The sequence below is a fragment of the Dasypus novemcinctus genome, chromosome 18 (genome assembly GCF_030445035.2).
Source record: "Dasypus novemcinctus isolate mDasNov1 chromosome 18, mDasNov1.1.hap2, whole genome shotgun sequence".
Classification (NCBI taxonomy): Eukaryota; Metazoa; Chordata; class Mammalia; order Cingulata; family Dasypodidae; genus Dasypus; species Dasypus novemcinctus.
The window spans coordinates 60,302,942-60,319,903 of NC_080690.1; the positions used below are offsets into that span (position 1 = coordinate 60,302,942).

Here is a 16,962-nt window from a genome sequence, read left to right on the forward strand (position 1 = left end):
GCACTGGGCCCACTTTATGTCCTTCGGACTGAATTGTTCTGAAAGGGAAGGGAAGAGGAAGAGCAAAATGTGTTATAATTTGAAATACAGCAAGTCATTCTCTGATGGACTGTGCGTGGTCTTAAACATGTCCTTGCCTTTGTGAGCCAAGCTTTTCATTTAAGAAATTAGGACTAATAAACTCTGACCTAGAATTCAGGACACTGAATTCCTACACCTGGGCTCTCTATTCTACGGCATACTGCCTTTCCCAGTGTAAAGGTACTTCCTAAGCCTGAACTCTTCAAATTTATCTGCCAAAGTCCCCTTAAGAGCAAAGAAAGTGGAAAGAATTTTTATATTTAAAAAAAATTTATTATAATTTGCATTTTTTGTCTGTGAAAAAAACACATCTGATTCAATATAGAAGGCTAAATTATTTGTCAGATAACCTGCAAATCTTTGCTCCAAATTTTTAAATAAAGTTGATGCTCCATGAAGATGCAACATACTCTATTTCACAGGTAAGAACAGGCCCATGGGTGCACACAGTCATACAGACTCACAATCTCACTGGCACTCATGGGGATCCACATTCAGATATTTCAAATCACATATACCCACCTTCATGCAGCTTTGCTTGTACACAGTGAAGCTGGAAAATGTGCTTATTAAAAATTTCTTTTCTTAAGCAGCTCGGAAAAATTTAAATACCTTCCCCAGACCTAGTTGAACTAGTTTCCTATTAATCTAACCTTAGTAGTTTATTCTTTGTTCTTAGTTCCAAGAAGGACAATAACCAGACCTTCCCAGTTCTACTCCCAGAAAAAGTCAGGAATAAGATAACATCTCAGCAAACCCACAGAATGGTGTCAGGGGAAAGGTACAGCCCAGGAAACCTGTAACTTTCCTGGGATAAAAGGCCGTGAACCAGGGCACGGAACAGGAGTTTTGCATTCAGGAGTTAACAACGAAGGATAAAGAAATTTGCCCACATCCCTGAGGAGACTTTGTCAAAATCCCAGTGTCATCACCCGCATGGCAGGAATGCATTATGCAGTCAACATTTGACCCTCAACCTCTATTCCCCCCTATAAAAACCCTGGTTTGGGGAAGATTCCGCCAGTTCCTTGCTTGTGCACTTGCAATAAATCACCTTCTCACTGAGAGCCTTAGTTCTCCTCTGTAGCGCCCGACTGGGCAGGCCTGTCTATTGGAAATAGCCGGGGTGCTCACCCTAACACCAGTCGCTCAACCATCCCAGCCACACAATGACCCACATCCCCGCACCACCACGCACACACGACTCCAGTCAGTCAGTAAAGCACAGTCACAAACTCCCGCACGGCCACTCACAGTCACAAAATCATACTTCCAGCTACTATGTGTGGTTTCCATGCAGTCGGCTGCCGCTTCAGTCACACAGCGTCTCACACCCAAAGAATTACACACGCGCAGAAATACAACCCACCTACAGCCAGCGGGGCGCAGACCGTTCCACAACCTTCACAGTGACAAGGCCTTGTATTTGAAATACACACGTCGCGCGCCTGCTGTGCACAGGGAACAGCCCAGGCGCCGGCACTACCTCAGGGGAAGAAACAGAGTTTTGCCTGGCAGACCTCGCGCCTGATTCCTCACGAAACCGACTTCTTGTCGCACTCACAGCTGCATCCGGGCGGTCCGGCGCACACAGGCGAGATTCAGATATCCCTGACACCAGGCTGGCGGAGTTGGTGGCTCAGCTTCCCACGCTCTTTCCTGGGACCCTGAGGGAAGCCCGCAGCCCCGCGCGCGCCTGCGCCTCAGCCATTAGCGCGCAGGCGAGAAGGCCTCGGCGATGGACTACATTTCCCAGAAGCCGCAGGGACGGGGTTGGTCTCAAGGCGGAGGGCTCCTTCCGGTGTTTTGGTGGTCGTGTAGACCCGGGGTGAGTTGGTGAAAGCCAGGGGAGAAGTCGGCGCCAGGTGAGACATGAGGGTGGCAGCCAAAGTGAGGAGCCCGGGGCTCAGACAGGGCGTGCCGTGCTCGTAGCCTCAGGCCTGTGCGTGGGTGCGTGAGTTGCAGAGGAGAGGGGTTGTTGGACTGCGTGTGACAGTGTGTGTGACGGAGTGTGTGTATATGTGGGAGAGAGCGCGCGACAGTGCGCCTGACAGGACCGGAGTGTGCTTGTGTGTTGGTGGGTACGACTGTGTGCCTGGAACTGATGCGTGGCTCTCTAGTGTTGTCTGACCCGCCGTTCTTGCTGCTTCCCCTGCTGCCTCCCCTCCCAGCTCTGCGGATCTGCCACAGAGGAATGTCCCCAAGGGCGAAGTGAAACTGAGCCCCAGGTTGGAGGTTCCACGCAAGAAGGTACAGACCTGGGCTTGGGATGGGACTTTCAGAGATGGAAGTATCCCCGAGACAGACTTCTGGGATGATATGGTAGGAGGGTCCCCACTTGGAGGCGCTAAGAGTGCAGCTATATTTTTCAGAACCACAGCATTCCCAGACCTCTGACCCTGGGTATCTGTTGTGAATTCAGAGACAAGTTCCAGCCTCCCTGCCACCTCTGGTTATGTGCATCACCTCCGGACAGATGTGGCCCTGGAGGGGATTTTCTTTGTCTGTACACTGAGAAAGGCCTGGGTTCTCATGATTTCCTTCTTTCCCAGTCCTGCCATTCTCCAAAATAAGGATCATGAGGATTATTATTGTTGCACATCTAGAAGTACAGATCCATGTGCGTTTGTTTATTCTTTGTTCATAAAATGAATTTTTGACTTAGTACATAGGAGCTTTTGCATTTCTTTTCCTGAAATGTCCCATGAGCTATCATAGGCCCGCCTTCCCAGTGAATGATGGGGCTGTGCAAATGGATCCTCCTCCTCACTGGTCCCAGCAGCCCTTTCCTCATTTTTCAAATCATGTATATACACTCACTTTTTATAATAGAGAAATACCTATCCTGGAGTTTAAAGTTAATACTTTGTTTTATTGTAATTAATGTTTAGGTGGAATCACACCATCAATCTCCAAATCCTCAATTAAAAAGTAAGGCAAAGTCAGAGATGGTTTGATTGGTGTCAGTGAGTGACATGGTCATTTGTTCTGTAAGGCTTTTAGAAGAGGGAATGTGCATGGAGTGGGAATCTGAGTTTGGAAATCTTTTTCAACATGGGCAGGGATTTTTCCAGGGAATCCATGAGTTGAGATTTATGTTTATAATGAGTTAGTCTTAAGGAATCAAGTGTATATGAGGTAAAGTATACTCAATGGTAAACAATAATATTAAAATTTTAAATTTCATGTGAATCTCGTTTACTAGTAGTGGGATTTGGAAGACATTTAACAAGGATTATATCCAAAACAATATTTCCATTGATTATTCATTGGAGAAATGGAGGGAGAACCAAACGTTGTTCTGTCTACTCTGCACAATTTTCTTATTCACTCTGCAGATACTGCTTACCTGACCTGTGTTCATTCAGAGAAGACTCTTGATAGTAAAAAAGTCTCATATGAAGAAGAATGTTCAAGAAGTGGTAGGCATTATTTATAATAGTCACACTGATTTCCTTATTGTTCCCACACATGTCAAACCTATTTGTTTCCAACATTTCTAAACATTTTATTTTAAATTGGATGTAGGTTTATTGTTAACTTCTGATTATGGAATCGGAATCTTTTTGCAGAAATTCAATTATTTGGTTATATTGCATAAGGGACTTATAAAGAAGAAAGTTAGAATTATCTGTTGACCCAATATCATTATTAATATTTTGAGGAGGTATACTTTAACAAAAATTTTTCATGCACTTGTGTATGTATATGTGTGTGGGGGTGGTGGTGAAAGGGATTGTTTCTACAGAATAGAATCATACTATTTTGGTCATTCTAAGGAGAGAGAAACTCTCCAACTCCTTAGAAACCTAGACAAAGGTTTCTTATACCTCTACTCATCTAGGGAGAAGAGGGAAGTGCTAATGAATCCCTTCTAGTTTGATAAACCTTCCAGGTAATTAATGTCTTTTTGGACTAAATAGATCAATTAACCATAGTAATCATGGCACAATTTATCAAAATTGCCCTTCAGTGTTACACATTGTTTTGAGAAATTTAAGGTTGCTTTCACAGGACATAGCAATACTCTCTGGTCCAGGTGTCTTTTAAGGGTCCATTATGTAAATAGCATTTTGAAGGACAGATTTATAATAGTAGAGGACAGAATATGATGATAATAGCTATAATAAAGTAATTCTTTACATATAGGATAGGAGAACAAGAATTCTTACTAAAGTTCCTCATTTAATACCTTACTAGAGTCTTTTAGCTAGTTTTCGTTGAAGAATGATATCCCTTCTTTGATAGCTGCAGGAACAAGGTGAAGATTTCTGGTTTTCTTTTGGAGAATCTGTTTTGCTAATGTGATTTAAAAGAATTGCATTTTCAAGGCTTAGCTCTAAAATATTTAAAATACTATTAAAAAGAGTGAGTCTGACCCACACAGCCTGGTCTGGTGGGTACTTGTAGTCACACCCTCACCCCCCAATAGGAAAGAAGGGGGCTGGTCTTTCCACAGCATTTTTGTGCAACAGCATACATTCACCCTGCATGGACTGGACTATTGGATGCCTATGAATCCACTCCCACCCCCAATAGGATAGGAGGGTCTGGTGTTTCCACAGCCTCTTTGGACAATAGTGGGTACTTTCAGCCAACAGAGACTGAACTGTCAGGTGCCTGTGGATCCAACTCCATGCCTTAAGAGGATAGAAGGGGGCTGGTGTTACCTCAGCTTCTCAGGCAATGGCAGTATTCTCGGCCTAAAGGGACTGAACTGTTGAGCACCCATAGAACCACCCTTACCATCCAGTAGGATAGGAGGAGGCTGGTGTTTCCTCAGCCTCTCTGGGCTACGGTGGGTGCTTTCAGCCTATAGGACTGAACTGTTGAGCATTTGCGGTTCTGTTCCCACCCCCTAAAGGGCAGAAGGGACAGTACTCCCTAAGCCTCTCCAGGCAACTTCAGGCATATTTGACCCACAGAGATTAGATTGTCGGGCACTCCAGAGGGTCCATTCCCACTCCCGGCAGGGAGAGGGTCTGGTGATACATCAGTTTACCTTAGCAACTGTGGTCACTTTGGATCCGCACAGCATAGATTGCTGACCAAAACTATAGCTCCATCCCTGCCTAAGGTAGGGGAGGAAGGGGTGTGAAGCTTCATCAGTGTCTCCGGGTGACTATAGACAGTCTTGCGCCCAACTGGGATTATTATACATGGCTGCAGCTCTGTCCCTACCCCTGACAGAGGAGAAAGGTAGGAGAAAGTTCATCACTTCCTGGGGCAGCATGGGCAACTTTAGTCTCCATAGCTTTCAGCACCAACTACATCCTTGGCTCCTACTACACAACCAGCAAGGGAGAAAAGATAAGAAATAAAATGCACCCAGAATAAATACATCTAGCAAGCCAGATGCAGAAACACCAACAAAAAATTACAATCCATACCAAGAAACAGGAAGAGATGGCCCAATTAAAGGAACAAGATAAGCCTGCAGATGACATAAAAGAGCTGAGACAACTAATCTTAGATGTTCAAACAAATCTCCTTAATAAATTCAATGAGATGACTAAAGAGATTAAGTATATTAAGAAGACATTGGATGAGCACAAAGAAGAATGTGAAAGCATACTAAGAAAAATAGCAGACCTTATGGGAATGAAAGGTGCAATAAATGAAATTAAAAATATACTGGAGGCATATAATAGTAGATTTGAGGAAGCAGAAGAAAGGATGGGTGAGCTCAAAGATAAGGCCTCTGAAAGTGAACAAACAAAAGAACAGATGAGAAAAAGAATGGAAAAAAATTGAACAGGGTCTCAGGGAACTAAATGACAGTGAGAGACATGCAAAAATACACGTCATGGGTGTCCCAGAAGGAGAAGAGAAGGGAAAAGGGGTAGAAAGAATATTTGAAGAAATAATGGTGGAAAATTTCCCAACCCTATTGAAGGACATGGATATCCATGTCCAGGAAGCACAACATACTCCCATCCGAATAAATCCAAATAGACCAACTCCAAGACACATACTAATCAGAATGTCAAATGCCAGAAACAAAGAGAATTCTGAGAACAGCAAGAGAAAAGCAATGCATAACTTATAAGGGATACCCAATAAGATTAAGTGCCAATTTCTCACCAGAAACCATGGAGGCAAGAAGGCAGTGGTATGATATATTTAAGATACTGCAGGAGAAAAACTGCCAGCCAAGAATTTTATACCCAGCAAGATTGTCCTTCAAAAATGAGGGTGAGATTAGAATATTTACAGATAAATAGAAACTGAGAGAGTTTATAACAAAAAGACCAGCTTTGCAAGAAATACTAAAGGGAGTGTTACAGCCTGAAAGAAAAGACAGGAGAGAGAGGCCTGGGAGAGAGTCTAGAAATGACAACTGTATCAGTAACAGTAACTAAAAGTGTCAAATATAAAATGGCAGACAAAATGCAAAGGTCAAAATGAATGAAATAAGAACTGCCTTTACAGTAATAGCATTGACTATTAATGGATTACACTCCCCAATCAAAAGACACAGACTGGCAGAATGGATAAGAAAATATAAGCCATCTGTATGTTGTCTGCAAGAGACTCACCTTAGACCCAAGGATACCAATAAGTTAAAAGTGAAAGGTTGGGAAAAGATATTCCATGCAAGCAGTAACAAAAAAAAAAAAAAAGTTGGGGTAGCTATACTTATATCAGGTGATACAGACTTTAAAAGCAAAACTGTTATTAGAGACAAGGAAGGACATTACATATTAATAAAAGGGATGATTCACCAGGAAGAAATAACAATCATAAATATATATGCACCTAACCAGAATTCCCCAAGATACATGAGGCAAACACTCACAAAACTGAAGGGAGAAATAGACATCTGTACAATAATAGTTGGAGACCTCAGTACACCACTATCAGCATTAGATAGACCATCTGGGCAGAAGATCAATAAAGAAACGAGCTTAAATAATATGATAAATGGACTAAACCTAATAGACATATACAGAACACTGCACCCCAAAACAGCAGGATATACATTCTTTTCAAGTGCTCATGGATCTCTCTCCAGGATAGACTGTATGTTGGGACAGAAAGCAGATCTCAATAAATTCAACAAAATTGAAATTATACAAAGCACTTTCTCTGATCATAATGGAGTAAAGCTGGAAATCAACAAGTGGCAAATAAAGGGAAAATTCACATAGATATGGGGATTAAACAACACACTCTTAAATAATCAGTGGGTCAAAGAAGAAATTTCAAGAGAAATCCGTAAATATCTCCAGATGAATGACAATGAGAGTACAACCTATCAGAACCTATGGAATGCTGTGAAGGCAGTATTGAGAGGAAAATTTATAGCCCTCAATGCTTACATTAAAAAAGAAGAAGGAGCTAAAAAACAATGACCTAACTACATAGCCGGAGGAACTCGAAAAGGAACAGCAAGCTAATCCTACAGCAAGTAGATGGAATGAAATAACAAAGATCAGAGCAGAAATAAATGGAATTGAGAACAAAAAAACAAGAGAAAAAATTAACAAAACTAGAAGTTGGTTCTTCAAGAAGATTAACAAAATTGACAAACCTGTAGCTAGCCTGACTGAGAAAAAAAGAGAGAAGATGCAAATAAATGAAAAGGGGAACCTTACTACTGACCCCACAGAAATAAAGGAAATCATAAGAGGATACTATGAACAACTGTATGCTAAAAAACTAGACAATGTAGATGAAATGGAAAAATTCCTAGGAATGTACAAACAACCTACACTGACACTAGAAGAAATAGAAGACCTCAACCAATCACAAGTAAAGAGATTGAAACAGTCATCAAACAGCTCCCCAAAATGAAAAGCCCAGGACCAGATGGTTTCACAGGTGAGTTCTACCAAGCATTCAAAGAAGATTTAATACTAATCTGACTCAAGCTTTTCCAAAAAGTTCAACAAGAAGGAACACAACCAAACACATTCTCTGAAGCCAATATCATCCTAATACCAAAGCCAGATAAAGATATTACAAAAAAAGAAAATTACAGATCATTTCTCTAATAAATACAGATGCAAAAATCCTCAGTAAAATATTTGCTAATCTAAAAGAATTATTCATCATGATCAAGTGGGTTTTATACCAGGCATGCAAGACTGGTTCAACACAAGAAAATCAATCAGCATAATACACCATATTAATAAATCAAAGAAGAAAAATCACGTGATCTTATCGATTGACACAGAAAAGGCATTTGTCAAAATACAGCATGCTTTCTTGATAAAAATACTACAAAAAAAAGGAATTGAAGGACATTTTCTCAACATGATAGAGGCCATATATGAAAAACCCACAGCTAACATTGTACTCAATGGTGAAAAACTAAAAGCTTTCCCGTTGAGATCAGGGACAAGACAAGGATGCCCACTGTCACCACTGTTGTTCAATATAGTGCTAGAGGTTCTAGCTGGAGCAGTCAGGCACAAAAAAGAAATAAAAGGCATCCAAATTGGAAAGGAAGAATTAAAACTTTCACTCTTCGCAGATGATATGATTGTATATTCAGAAAATCCTGAAAAATCTACCACAAAGCTGCTAGAGTTAATAAATGGTTTCAGTAGAATGTCAGGATACAAGATCAGTTTGCAAAAATCAGTGGTGTTTCTATACACTAATAGTGCTCAATCTGAGGAGGAAGTCAAGAAAAAAAATTCCATTTACAATAGCAACTAAAAGAATCAGATATTTAGAATAAACTTAAACAAGGATGCAAAGCACTTATATTCAGAAAACTATACTGCATTGCTAAAACAAATTTAAAAAGACCTAAGTAATTGGAAGAACATTCCATGCTCATGGATTGAAAGACTAAATATCATTAAAATGTCAATTCTACCCCAGTTGATATTCAATGCAATCCCAATAAAAATTCAACCAGCATTTTTAAGGCAAATGGAAAACACAATTATGAAATTTATCTGGAAGGGTAAGAGGCCCTGAATAGCCAGAAACATTTTAAAAAGAAAAAGTGAAGTGGGAGGACTCTTACTTCCAGACTTTAAATCATATTACCTAGCTACAGTGATAAAAACAGCATGGTATTGGCATAAAGATAGACACATAGACCAAGGGAACCAAATTGATGGTTCAGAAACATCTAAGGCCAAGTGCTTTTTGACAAGCCTGTCAAGTCCTCCCAGTTGGGGCAGAACAGTTTCTTCAACAAATGGTGTTGGGAGAACTGGATATCCATAGCCAAAAGAAAGAAAGAAGACCCCTACCTCACACCTTATACAAAAATTAACTCAAAATGGATCAAAGACCTAAATATAAAAGGAAGTACAATAAAGCTCCTAGAAGAAAATGTAGAGAAACATCTTCAAGACCTGGTCGTAGGTGGTGGATTCTTAAACCTTATACCAAAAGCACGAGCAACCAAAGAAAACATGGATAAATGGGACCTCCTTAAATGTAAACATTTCTGCAATTCAAAGGACTTCATTAAGAAGGTGAAAATGCAGCCCAGTCGACAGGAGAAAATATTTCAAAACCACTTATCCAATAAGGGTTTGATTTCCATTCTATATAAAGAGATCATAGAACTCAACAGTAAAAGAGCAAGCAATGCAATTTAAAAATGGACAAAAGATTTAAATAGACATTTCTCCAAAGAGGAAATACAAGTGGCCAAAAAGCACATGAAAAAATATTCCATATCACTAGCTATTAGGGAAATACAAATTAAAACAACAATGAGATCTCATCTAACACCACATAGAATGGCCATTATTAAAAAAACAGACAACAATAAGTGCTGGAGAGGATGTGGAGAAATAGGAACACTCCTTCACTGTTGGTGGGAGTGTAAAATGGTGCAGCCTCTGTGGAAGACAGTTTGGCGATTCCTCAAGAAGCTAAATATAGAACTGACATATGATCCAGCAATTCCTCTACTAGGAATATATCCAGAAGAACTAAAAACTATGACACGAACAGACATCTGCACACCAATGTTCATAGTGGCATTGTTCACAATTGCCAAAAGATGGAAACAACCCAAGTATCCATCCACCAATGAATGGATAAACAAAATGTGGTATATTCATATGATGGAATACTATGCTGCTGTAAGAAGAAATGAAATTGAGACATATGTGATAACATGACTGAATCTTGAAGACATTATACTAAGCGAAGTAAGCCGGAAACAAAAGGACAAATATTGCATTGTCTCATTAATATGAACTAAATACAAATAATAAACACATGGAATTAAAACCTAGAGTATAGGTTATAAGGAGATAAGAAGAGGGTTGAGAAGAACTATAGGTGCTTAATGTATGTAGAAGTTCTAATTAACTTGACTGTACAAGTGTGGAGATGGATAGAGTTGATAGTAACACATTATAGTGAGTAGTAACTGGTTTATAAATGGGATTGTGACTGAAAAAGGTAGTCTGGGGAAGTAAATGTCAATAGAAAGAAAGCCAAAGAATAATCTAGGGACTGAATAACACAGTGAACCCAGAGGCGGTTGAGAATTGTGGTTAAGGGTACAAATGCAAGAGAGTCCTTCTGTGAGTTACAGCAGATGTACATCACTATTGCAGGGTAATGGGAATATGGAGAAATATGGGAAAACTACAAATGGTGTGACCTATAGACTGTGGTTAACAGCAGTACTATTATATTCTTTCATCAGTGCCAAGCTGTACTGATAATGGAGGTGTATGGAAAAAGTGTGCCAAATGTATGCTATAGACCATGATTGGTGATAATAGTCTGATGATATTATCTCATAATCTGTAACAAATGTTCTGGAGTTGTATGGGAAATCTACACATCTGTATGATTGTTTTGCAAGTTTACAATATGTGTAACAAAAATATATCTTTTAAAAATGTATGGGTTGGGGGGAAAATACACCAAATGTAAGGTAAGGAATATAGTTGGTAGTAGTCTTTTGATGATACTCTTGCATAGTTTGTAACAAATGTTTCACACCAATGCAAAGAGTTGGTGGAGGGGTGATGTATGAGATCCCTATGTGATGTTAAATATGTTTATTTTGTAAGTTCACAATCTTTATTAAAAAATTTTTTAAGTGAAAAAAAAAGTGGGCCTGAGACTCAAATTTTGCTATGAGGAAAAAAGAAACAAGAAAATTTTACCTAATAACAATGAAGTACATTTAATATCCTTTATATTAATAATATTCTCTAACTTTTATTAAGAAATTATATGCCATTAAATGGTTTATATGTATTATCTTGGTCTTTATGACAATTCCATAAGTTAGATGCTGTTCTTATCTCTAGTTTACCAGAGAACTAACTGAAAAGTTAGTAGCTGTCAAACTGAGATTCATTTTCTGGAAGTCTGACAACAGAGTCTATGTTCTTAATGATGACATTATAACCCTTCCTGTGATTTTACGTACTTCTTTAATTTGTTTCTCTCAATCAGTAATTCATGATGTCTTTGTCCAACAATAAATGTGGGTTAATACAATTAGTAAATAATGTCTTAGTATTCTGTCATAACTGTCTGTAATTTATTTAGCCTGTTACTTACTATAGCTATTTATGTTTCTAATATTTTGTTATTATAAATTATTATATGCTAAATACTTTATGCATATATCTTAATGTGTTATTAAGTGCTATCTAGCTATTGACTAAGAAAAAATTCCTAAAAATGTAATTTTAGTCAAATATCAGACAAAGGGCTTGCTGTATGCTGGATCTTGTGATAGTAATTTAGAGAATACAAGAACTCAAAATGCATAGTTACTACCCTTAAATTACATGTAATCAAGCAAAGAATATAAAATCAGAATAGACTTGAGTAAGGTCATTAAAGCTGCTGGAGAAATTCAGGTCACTCCTTAGGAGTTCATAGGAGATGTCATTATTTCTCTAGCCATCTCTGTCAGGTTTTGGCTAAATTATTCTGAACTCAGGGGAACTCTGGAGACACATGGATTCTATGATGTATACTATATATGAGCCTTGTCCAATAGAACTTCCTATAATGATGGATATATTCTATATTTACATTCTCCAATATGGCGACTACTAGCCATACGTGGTTATTGCTCTAGTACAACTGAGGAGCTAAAATTTTAAGCTTAATTTGACCTAATTTAATAACTATATGTGACAAGTGACTATTGTATTGGACAGTGGAACTTTATACCTTACAGTTTTTACAGATGTTGGAGTCAGAATGAGACTATTGGAACAAGATGGTTCAGTAGCAGTTTGGGAGATATCACGGCTGAAAAAGCAGTTTCAGAGCAAAATTGTCAGGAGTACATCTGCGTGAAATATGTGAAAGGAGGCCTTCTTGAGACCAGTATCAATATGTTATAAGACATTACAGTACATTAATATACATAGTCATACAGAAAAAAAAATATTAGGAGCTAAAGGAAAAAAGACATTCAATAAAAGTAAAATGGCTTTGTTTATATTAGCATGAACTTTTCTCCAAGTTAAAGAAAAAACTTTTTTTTAAAAAAGCTTCCCTTTATCAAAATTAAATAAATACATATATATGCCTGTGTATTTAAAATTGTTTTTTAAAATTATGGATTATACTTAAGAAAAAAGAATATCAAAACTATATCATGCAGATCAACAGCATTAACATATGGGTATATAGCTTTCCGGGTTTTTTTCTCTGTTTCATTATCTGCCCTTCTGCCTGTCTGTCTTTCATTCATTCATTCTTTATATATGTGGGTATGTATATTTTTTACAAATGTAATGATATTGTAAAGTATGGTTTTTAACCTGATTTTTTTAAAAAAGGATTTATTTATTTATTTATTTATCTCCTCTTCTCCCCACTCCCCACCCCGGTTGTCTGTTCTCTGTGTCTATTTGCTGCATCTTCTTTGTCCACTTCTGTTGTTGTCAGCGGCACGGGAATCTGTGTTTCTTTTTGTTGTGTCATCTTGTTATGTCAGCTCTCCATGTGTGTGGTGCCATTCCTGGGCAGGCTGCACTTCCTTTCGCGCTGGGTGGCTCCTTATGGGGTGCACTCCTTGTGCGTGGGACTCCCCTACACGGGGGACACCCCTGCGTGGCACGGCACTCCTTGTGCGCATCCGCACTGTGCATGGGCCAGCTCCACGTGGGTCAAGGAGGCCCGGGGTTTGAACCACAAACCTCCCATGTGGTAGACGGACGCCCTAACTACTGGGCCAAGTCTGCCTCCTTAACCTGATTTTTATATTGACAGTTTATCCTGAATATTTCCACATCTTTTAAATGTTTTCTATAACTTAGTATGATACTTACTAGCTACTTAAATTTCCATTACATAGATGATCTGTAATTTAGTTATCCAGTCAGCTGTTCCTGGACTCAGAATGCTGAACCCTGTCATCTCTGCAGACATCTTTAAACACATTTATAATCATTTCCTTTGGACAGGGTCCCAAATTATGCTTACATGGCTAAATTCTTTTGCATACTTTTATTTCCCCTGTTTCAAGTTCGTACAAATTATAGCATCTACAGCATTTCCCTTTCTCCATAGCCATGCTCATATGGTCTATCAACAGTCTTTTTAAGATTCTGGGGCTGGCAATTGAACCGGCGCTCAACCATTGAGCCACTTTGGCTCCCCTAAGTTAGTCTTGTCATTTGTTTACTTGTTTTTTTTGGGTTTGTTTGTTTTGTTTTTAAGGAGGCACCGGGAACTGAATGTGGGACCTCCCATATGGGAAATAGGCGCTCAAATGCTTGAGCCACATCCACTCCTTATCATCAGCTTTTTAAAGCTACCAGTCTAAAAACTGGAAAGGATTTCCTTAACAAGTATCTCCTTAATTGTATTGAAATTTAATAACTTTGATGAATGATGTTATTTTTTAGTGAATTACCTATACTTAGGTTTCACTCAAGAAAATCCTGGGCTTCAGAGGCAAAAGCCAGAGTTGAAAGAGCTGGCTTTATATTTAGAGAAATGTATTCAGAACATAGCTCTGCTTCTTATTAACCCTGCATTTGGGCAAGGAACTTCACTGTGAACCTCTATTACCTCATTTGTTGTATGGAGATAACTACATTGCTGGATTAAATGTTAATGTGTTAAAGGACTCATTACAGAGACGATCCTAAAAAATATCTACTTTTGTTGTCACCTCATCACCATGGTCATGAATTCACCTCTCTATCCTTGATTTGATACTTTGGGATGTTCATTGACTTTATGCAGAAAAGCAACATAACAATCCCAATTGAGAAAGAGAGGCTGGTGAGCCCAGATGATTCTGGGGGCTGTAGCTCTGAGTGGGAAAGGGATTCATATGGGTAAGTGCAGTTTTGTTGTGAGAAAGGCTGCTTCCTGTTTTCTCCTTTATGTCTGTAGAGTCCAGGCACTTGTCCTAGTCATGAATGATATTCTGTTTTGGATGGGGTGCCCTCTTATAAGCACTAAAAGGTGGGCATGGAGGGAAGAACATCTACTTAGGACAGGATTCAACAGTTCAGTCTCAACTGCAGATTAGAAATTGGAGTGGGTCAGAGACTCCACTGTTGGAGTGCCTGATGTGGCCTCAGTACAGTAGGCCTGTACTCTGTATCTATATTTATATAGCTGGTTCCTTGTGGCATGGGGAGGATTTAGTTTTATCCAGACTCCCCTTGGCTCCCCATGTTTGTATATGGGGCCTGGTGGGGTTGGAAGTAGAAGTGAAGAAAAAATTGGGATTATATAAATGTAACTTTATTTTGGGAGTTCTGAGACACACCTGGTCTCAAAGCCTCTTGTTCCTCCCCCAGCCCTGGCCTCTCTGGACTCTGCTTTTCCAGTAGAGGAAGCTGAAAGAGGACTGTCAAGTTCTTGCAGTTCTAAAACCATGGCCCATGTAAGTTCATGTTTCTCATCCTTGAATATTATTTTTGAATTCATGTGATCATTTTATTACCCTGAGACTTCCTTCCTAAGAGAACCCTACTGCTGAGCCTGCTCCCCGGATACTCCCATCCTAGTCTAGTACCCTCCCCTCTGCCCCTCTTCTCTTACCTGTGTTCACTAGTCATCACTCACCATCTCCAGGCTTCTCTGAGGAGCATTGATGGAGCAGTAAAAGGTGATGTCCCTCGAGGGAAATATTTGAGCTTCTCTTGTCAGAGTCATGATTCCACAACATAGAGACGATGGTCCTAACAGACTAATGGTGAAGCATTCACCTTCTCCACAGACCTGAGTTTTGCAGGTTGATAAGATGAAATTTAGTGTTGAGTGTTCTACATATGATGAGTTCTTATGCCTTGAAAGGCTTGTACAACTGGATGGAGTGTGATTGGGGCCTGCATATGGGGACATCAGCGATCTAACCAGAGGGTCCCTGAGAGATGCGCAATGGAGGAAAGGTCAATTTTGTGGTTGAGGAGGTTGTGCTGTCTCCAATGGCATGACTGTCATTGTGACTCCTTCTACCTCAGCATCTTCTAGCTCAGAAACAAGGCAAGTGCTTAAGAGGGACGGTGGTGGTAGTAGGTCAGACGATCGTCCAGATTTCTGAGTGGGGGATGAAAAGAGACTCCCAGGATTGGGAATGATCTTAGACATTTTGTCTAGCCTAAATGCCTAAATATAAAAGAAGAATTAGTCTGATAGTCCCACAAGAGGGATGATTAAGCCAGCCAATAAATTAACTGAAGTCTTTGTCATTCATTACAGCAAGGAAAAATGCTTATAATATAATCTTGCATAATGATGAACCTAAGAGTCCATGAAATCACATAATGTCAGTCAATTCCTGTTTTCTGAGAGGGAGATTTTTAAGAGTACTTTCGAGGGGAGAGAATTCCTTAATTTCTCTTTTTTTAATACCTTGAAGGGAAAAGAGGATGATGGAACTCACATTTATTCAGCACTTAAAATGCAGGCACATAATAGGTAGCATGCTTGTTTATGCTATTTCATTTAACTGAGAACCTTTGATTATTTTATTCATTCCCAGACTCTTGGATAATTATGTTATCCTATGACATACAAGACATTTTGTTTGTATCAACAGTATTTTTAAAAAAGCGTATAGGCATTCTACTTCAGAAATACTGATTCCCTTAGTCTTCCCTACACGTCACAGGTTTGAACCCCACATCCTTGCTTGCTCTGTTGCCTTCTTCCTGCAAAGCAGTTTTCCATCTTGCAAATACATTTTTAAATAAAAGTTTTATTTATAGTACATGGTTTGTCATTTCAGGTATCATTGGCATTCAGGGATGTGGCCATAGACCTCTCTCAGGAGGAGTGGGAGTGCCTGGACCCCACTCAGAGGGACTTGTACAGGGATGTTATGTTGGAGAATTATAGCAACCTAGTCTCACTGGGTAAGGACATCTGCCCCAAATAATTTACGGTCTGTTTTCAGGAATATTAGCTTTCTCCACTATTGAATTTCAGAGTTCCGTTTTTTTCTAAAGACTTGGATGAGCACTGGTGGATTTGAAATGGGCACCTGCATTAGGCACCTTCACCTTCCCCGCCCTTCAGTGGCCCTCTTTCCTCCCTCTGACCTTCCCTATAATTGCCTGTAATTCCCAGATTTGAGTTTTGTGACATTTTCAAAGAAACCAGAGTCTATATGATGTGTATGCTTCAAATTTCCTGTAGTTGCTCTGTGTTCCTTTCTGGCCCACCCACAAGGACAACAGCTAATCTCAGGGTTCTCATTTTCTTTGATTATCAATAGACCCTCTTAAAATAAATAAATAAATAAATAAATAAATAAATTTTTTAAAAAAAGAACCTCTTTGGTGTATTGAGTTAACAATATTCATTTAAAACTCAAGCATCCTAGAAGGGGCATATTCTCTTTAACCTGCTTTGTGATTGAATGTTACAGTCCATGAATTCTACATTTTCCATTGAAGTAGTATCTGAAAAAGAACCTGGAAGTGTTTTAGGAAACTTAGTATTCTT

At 39.3% G+C, this 16,962-nt stretch overlaps 1 protein-coding gene across 6 annotated transcripts in view; it reads left to right on the forward strand.

Moving 5' to 3' along the window:
- Positions 1 to 1,454: 1,454 nt before the first annotated feature.
- Positions 1,455 to 16,962, forward strand: part of LOC101415380 (zinc finger protein 546) — a 66,918-nt gene continuing 51,410 nt past the window's right edge. For 2 of the 6 annotated variants that reach the window (XM_023583348.3, XM_058280244.2), the window contains exons 1-5: positions 1,455 to 1,909; positions 2,253 to 2,331; positions 3,420 to 3,503; positions 14,811 to 14,896; positions 16,244 to 16,370. In XM_023583348.3, the coding sequence (XP_023439116.2) occupies positions 1,820 to 1,909; positions 2,253 to 2,331; positions 3,420 to 3,503; positions 14,811 to 14,896; positions 16,244 to 16,370 (466 nt within the window). In that variant the 5' untranslated portion in view covers positions 1,455 to 1,819. Of the gene's footprint in view, positions 1,947 to 2,252; positions 2,332 to 3,419; positions 3,504 to 14,810; positions 14,897 to 16,243; positions 16,371 to 16,962 lie in introns of all 6 variants that reach the window. The other 4 variants (XM_071209258.1, XM_071209259.1, XM_058280246.2 and 1 more) reach the window with 4 other exon arrangements.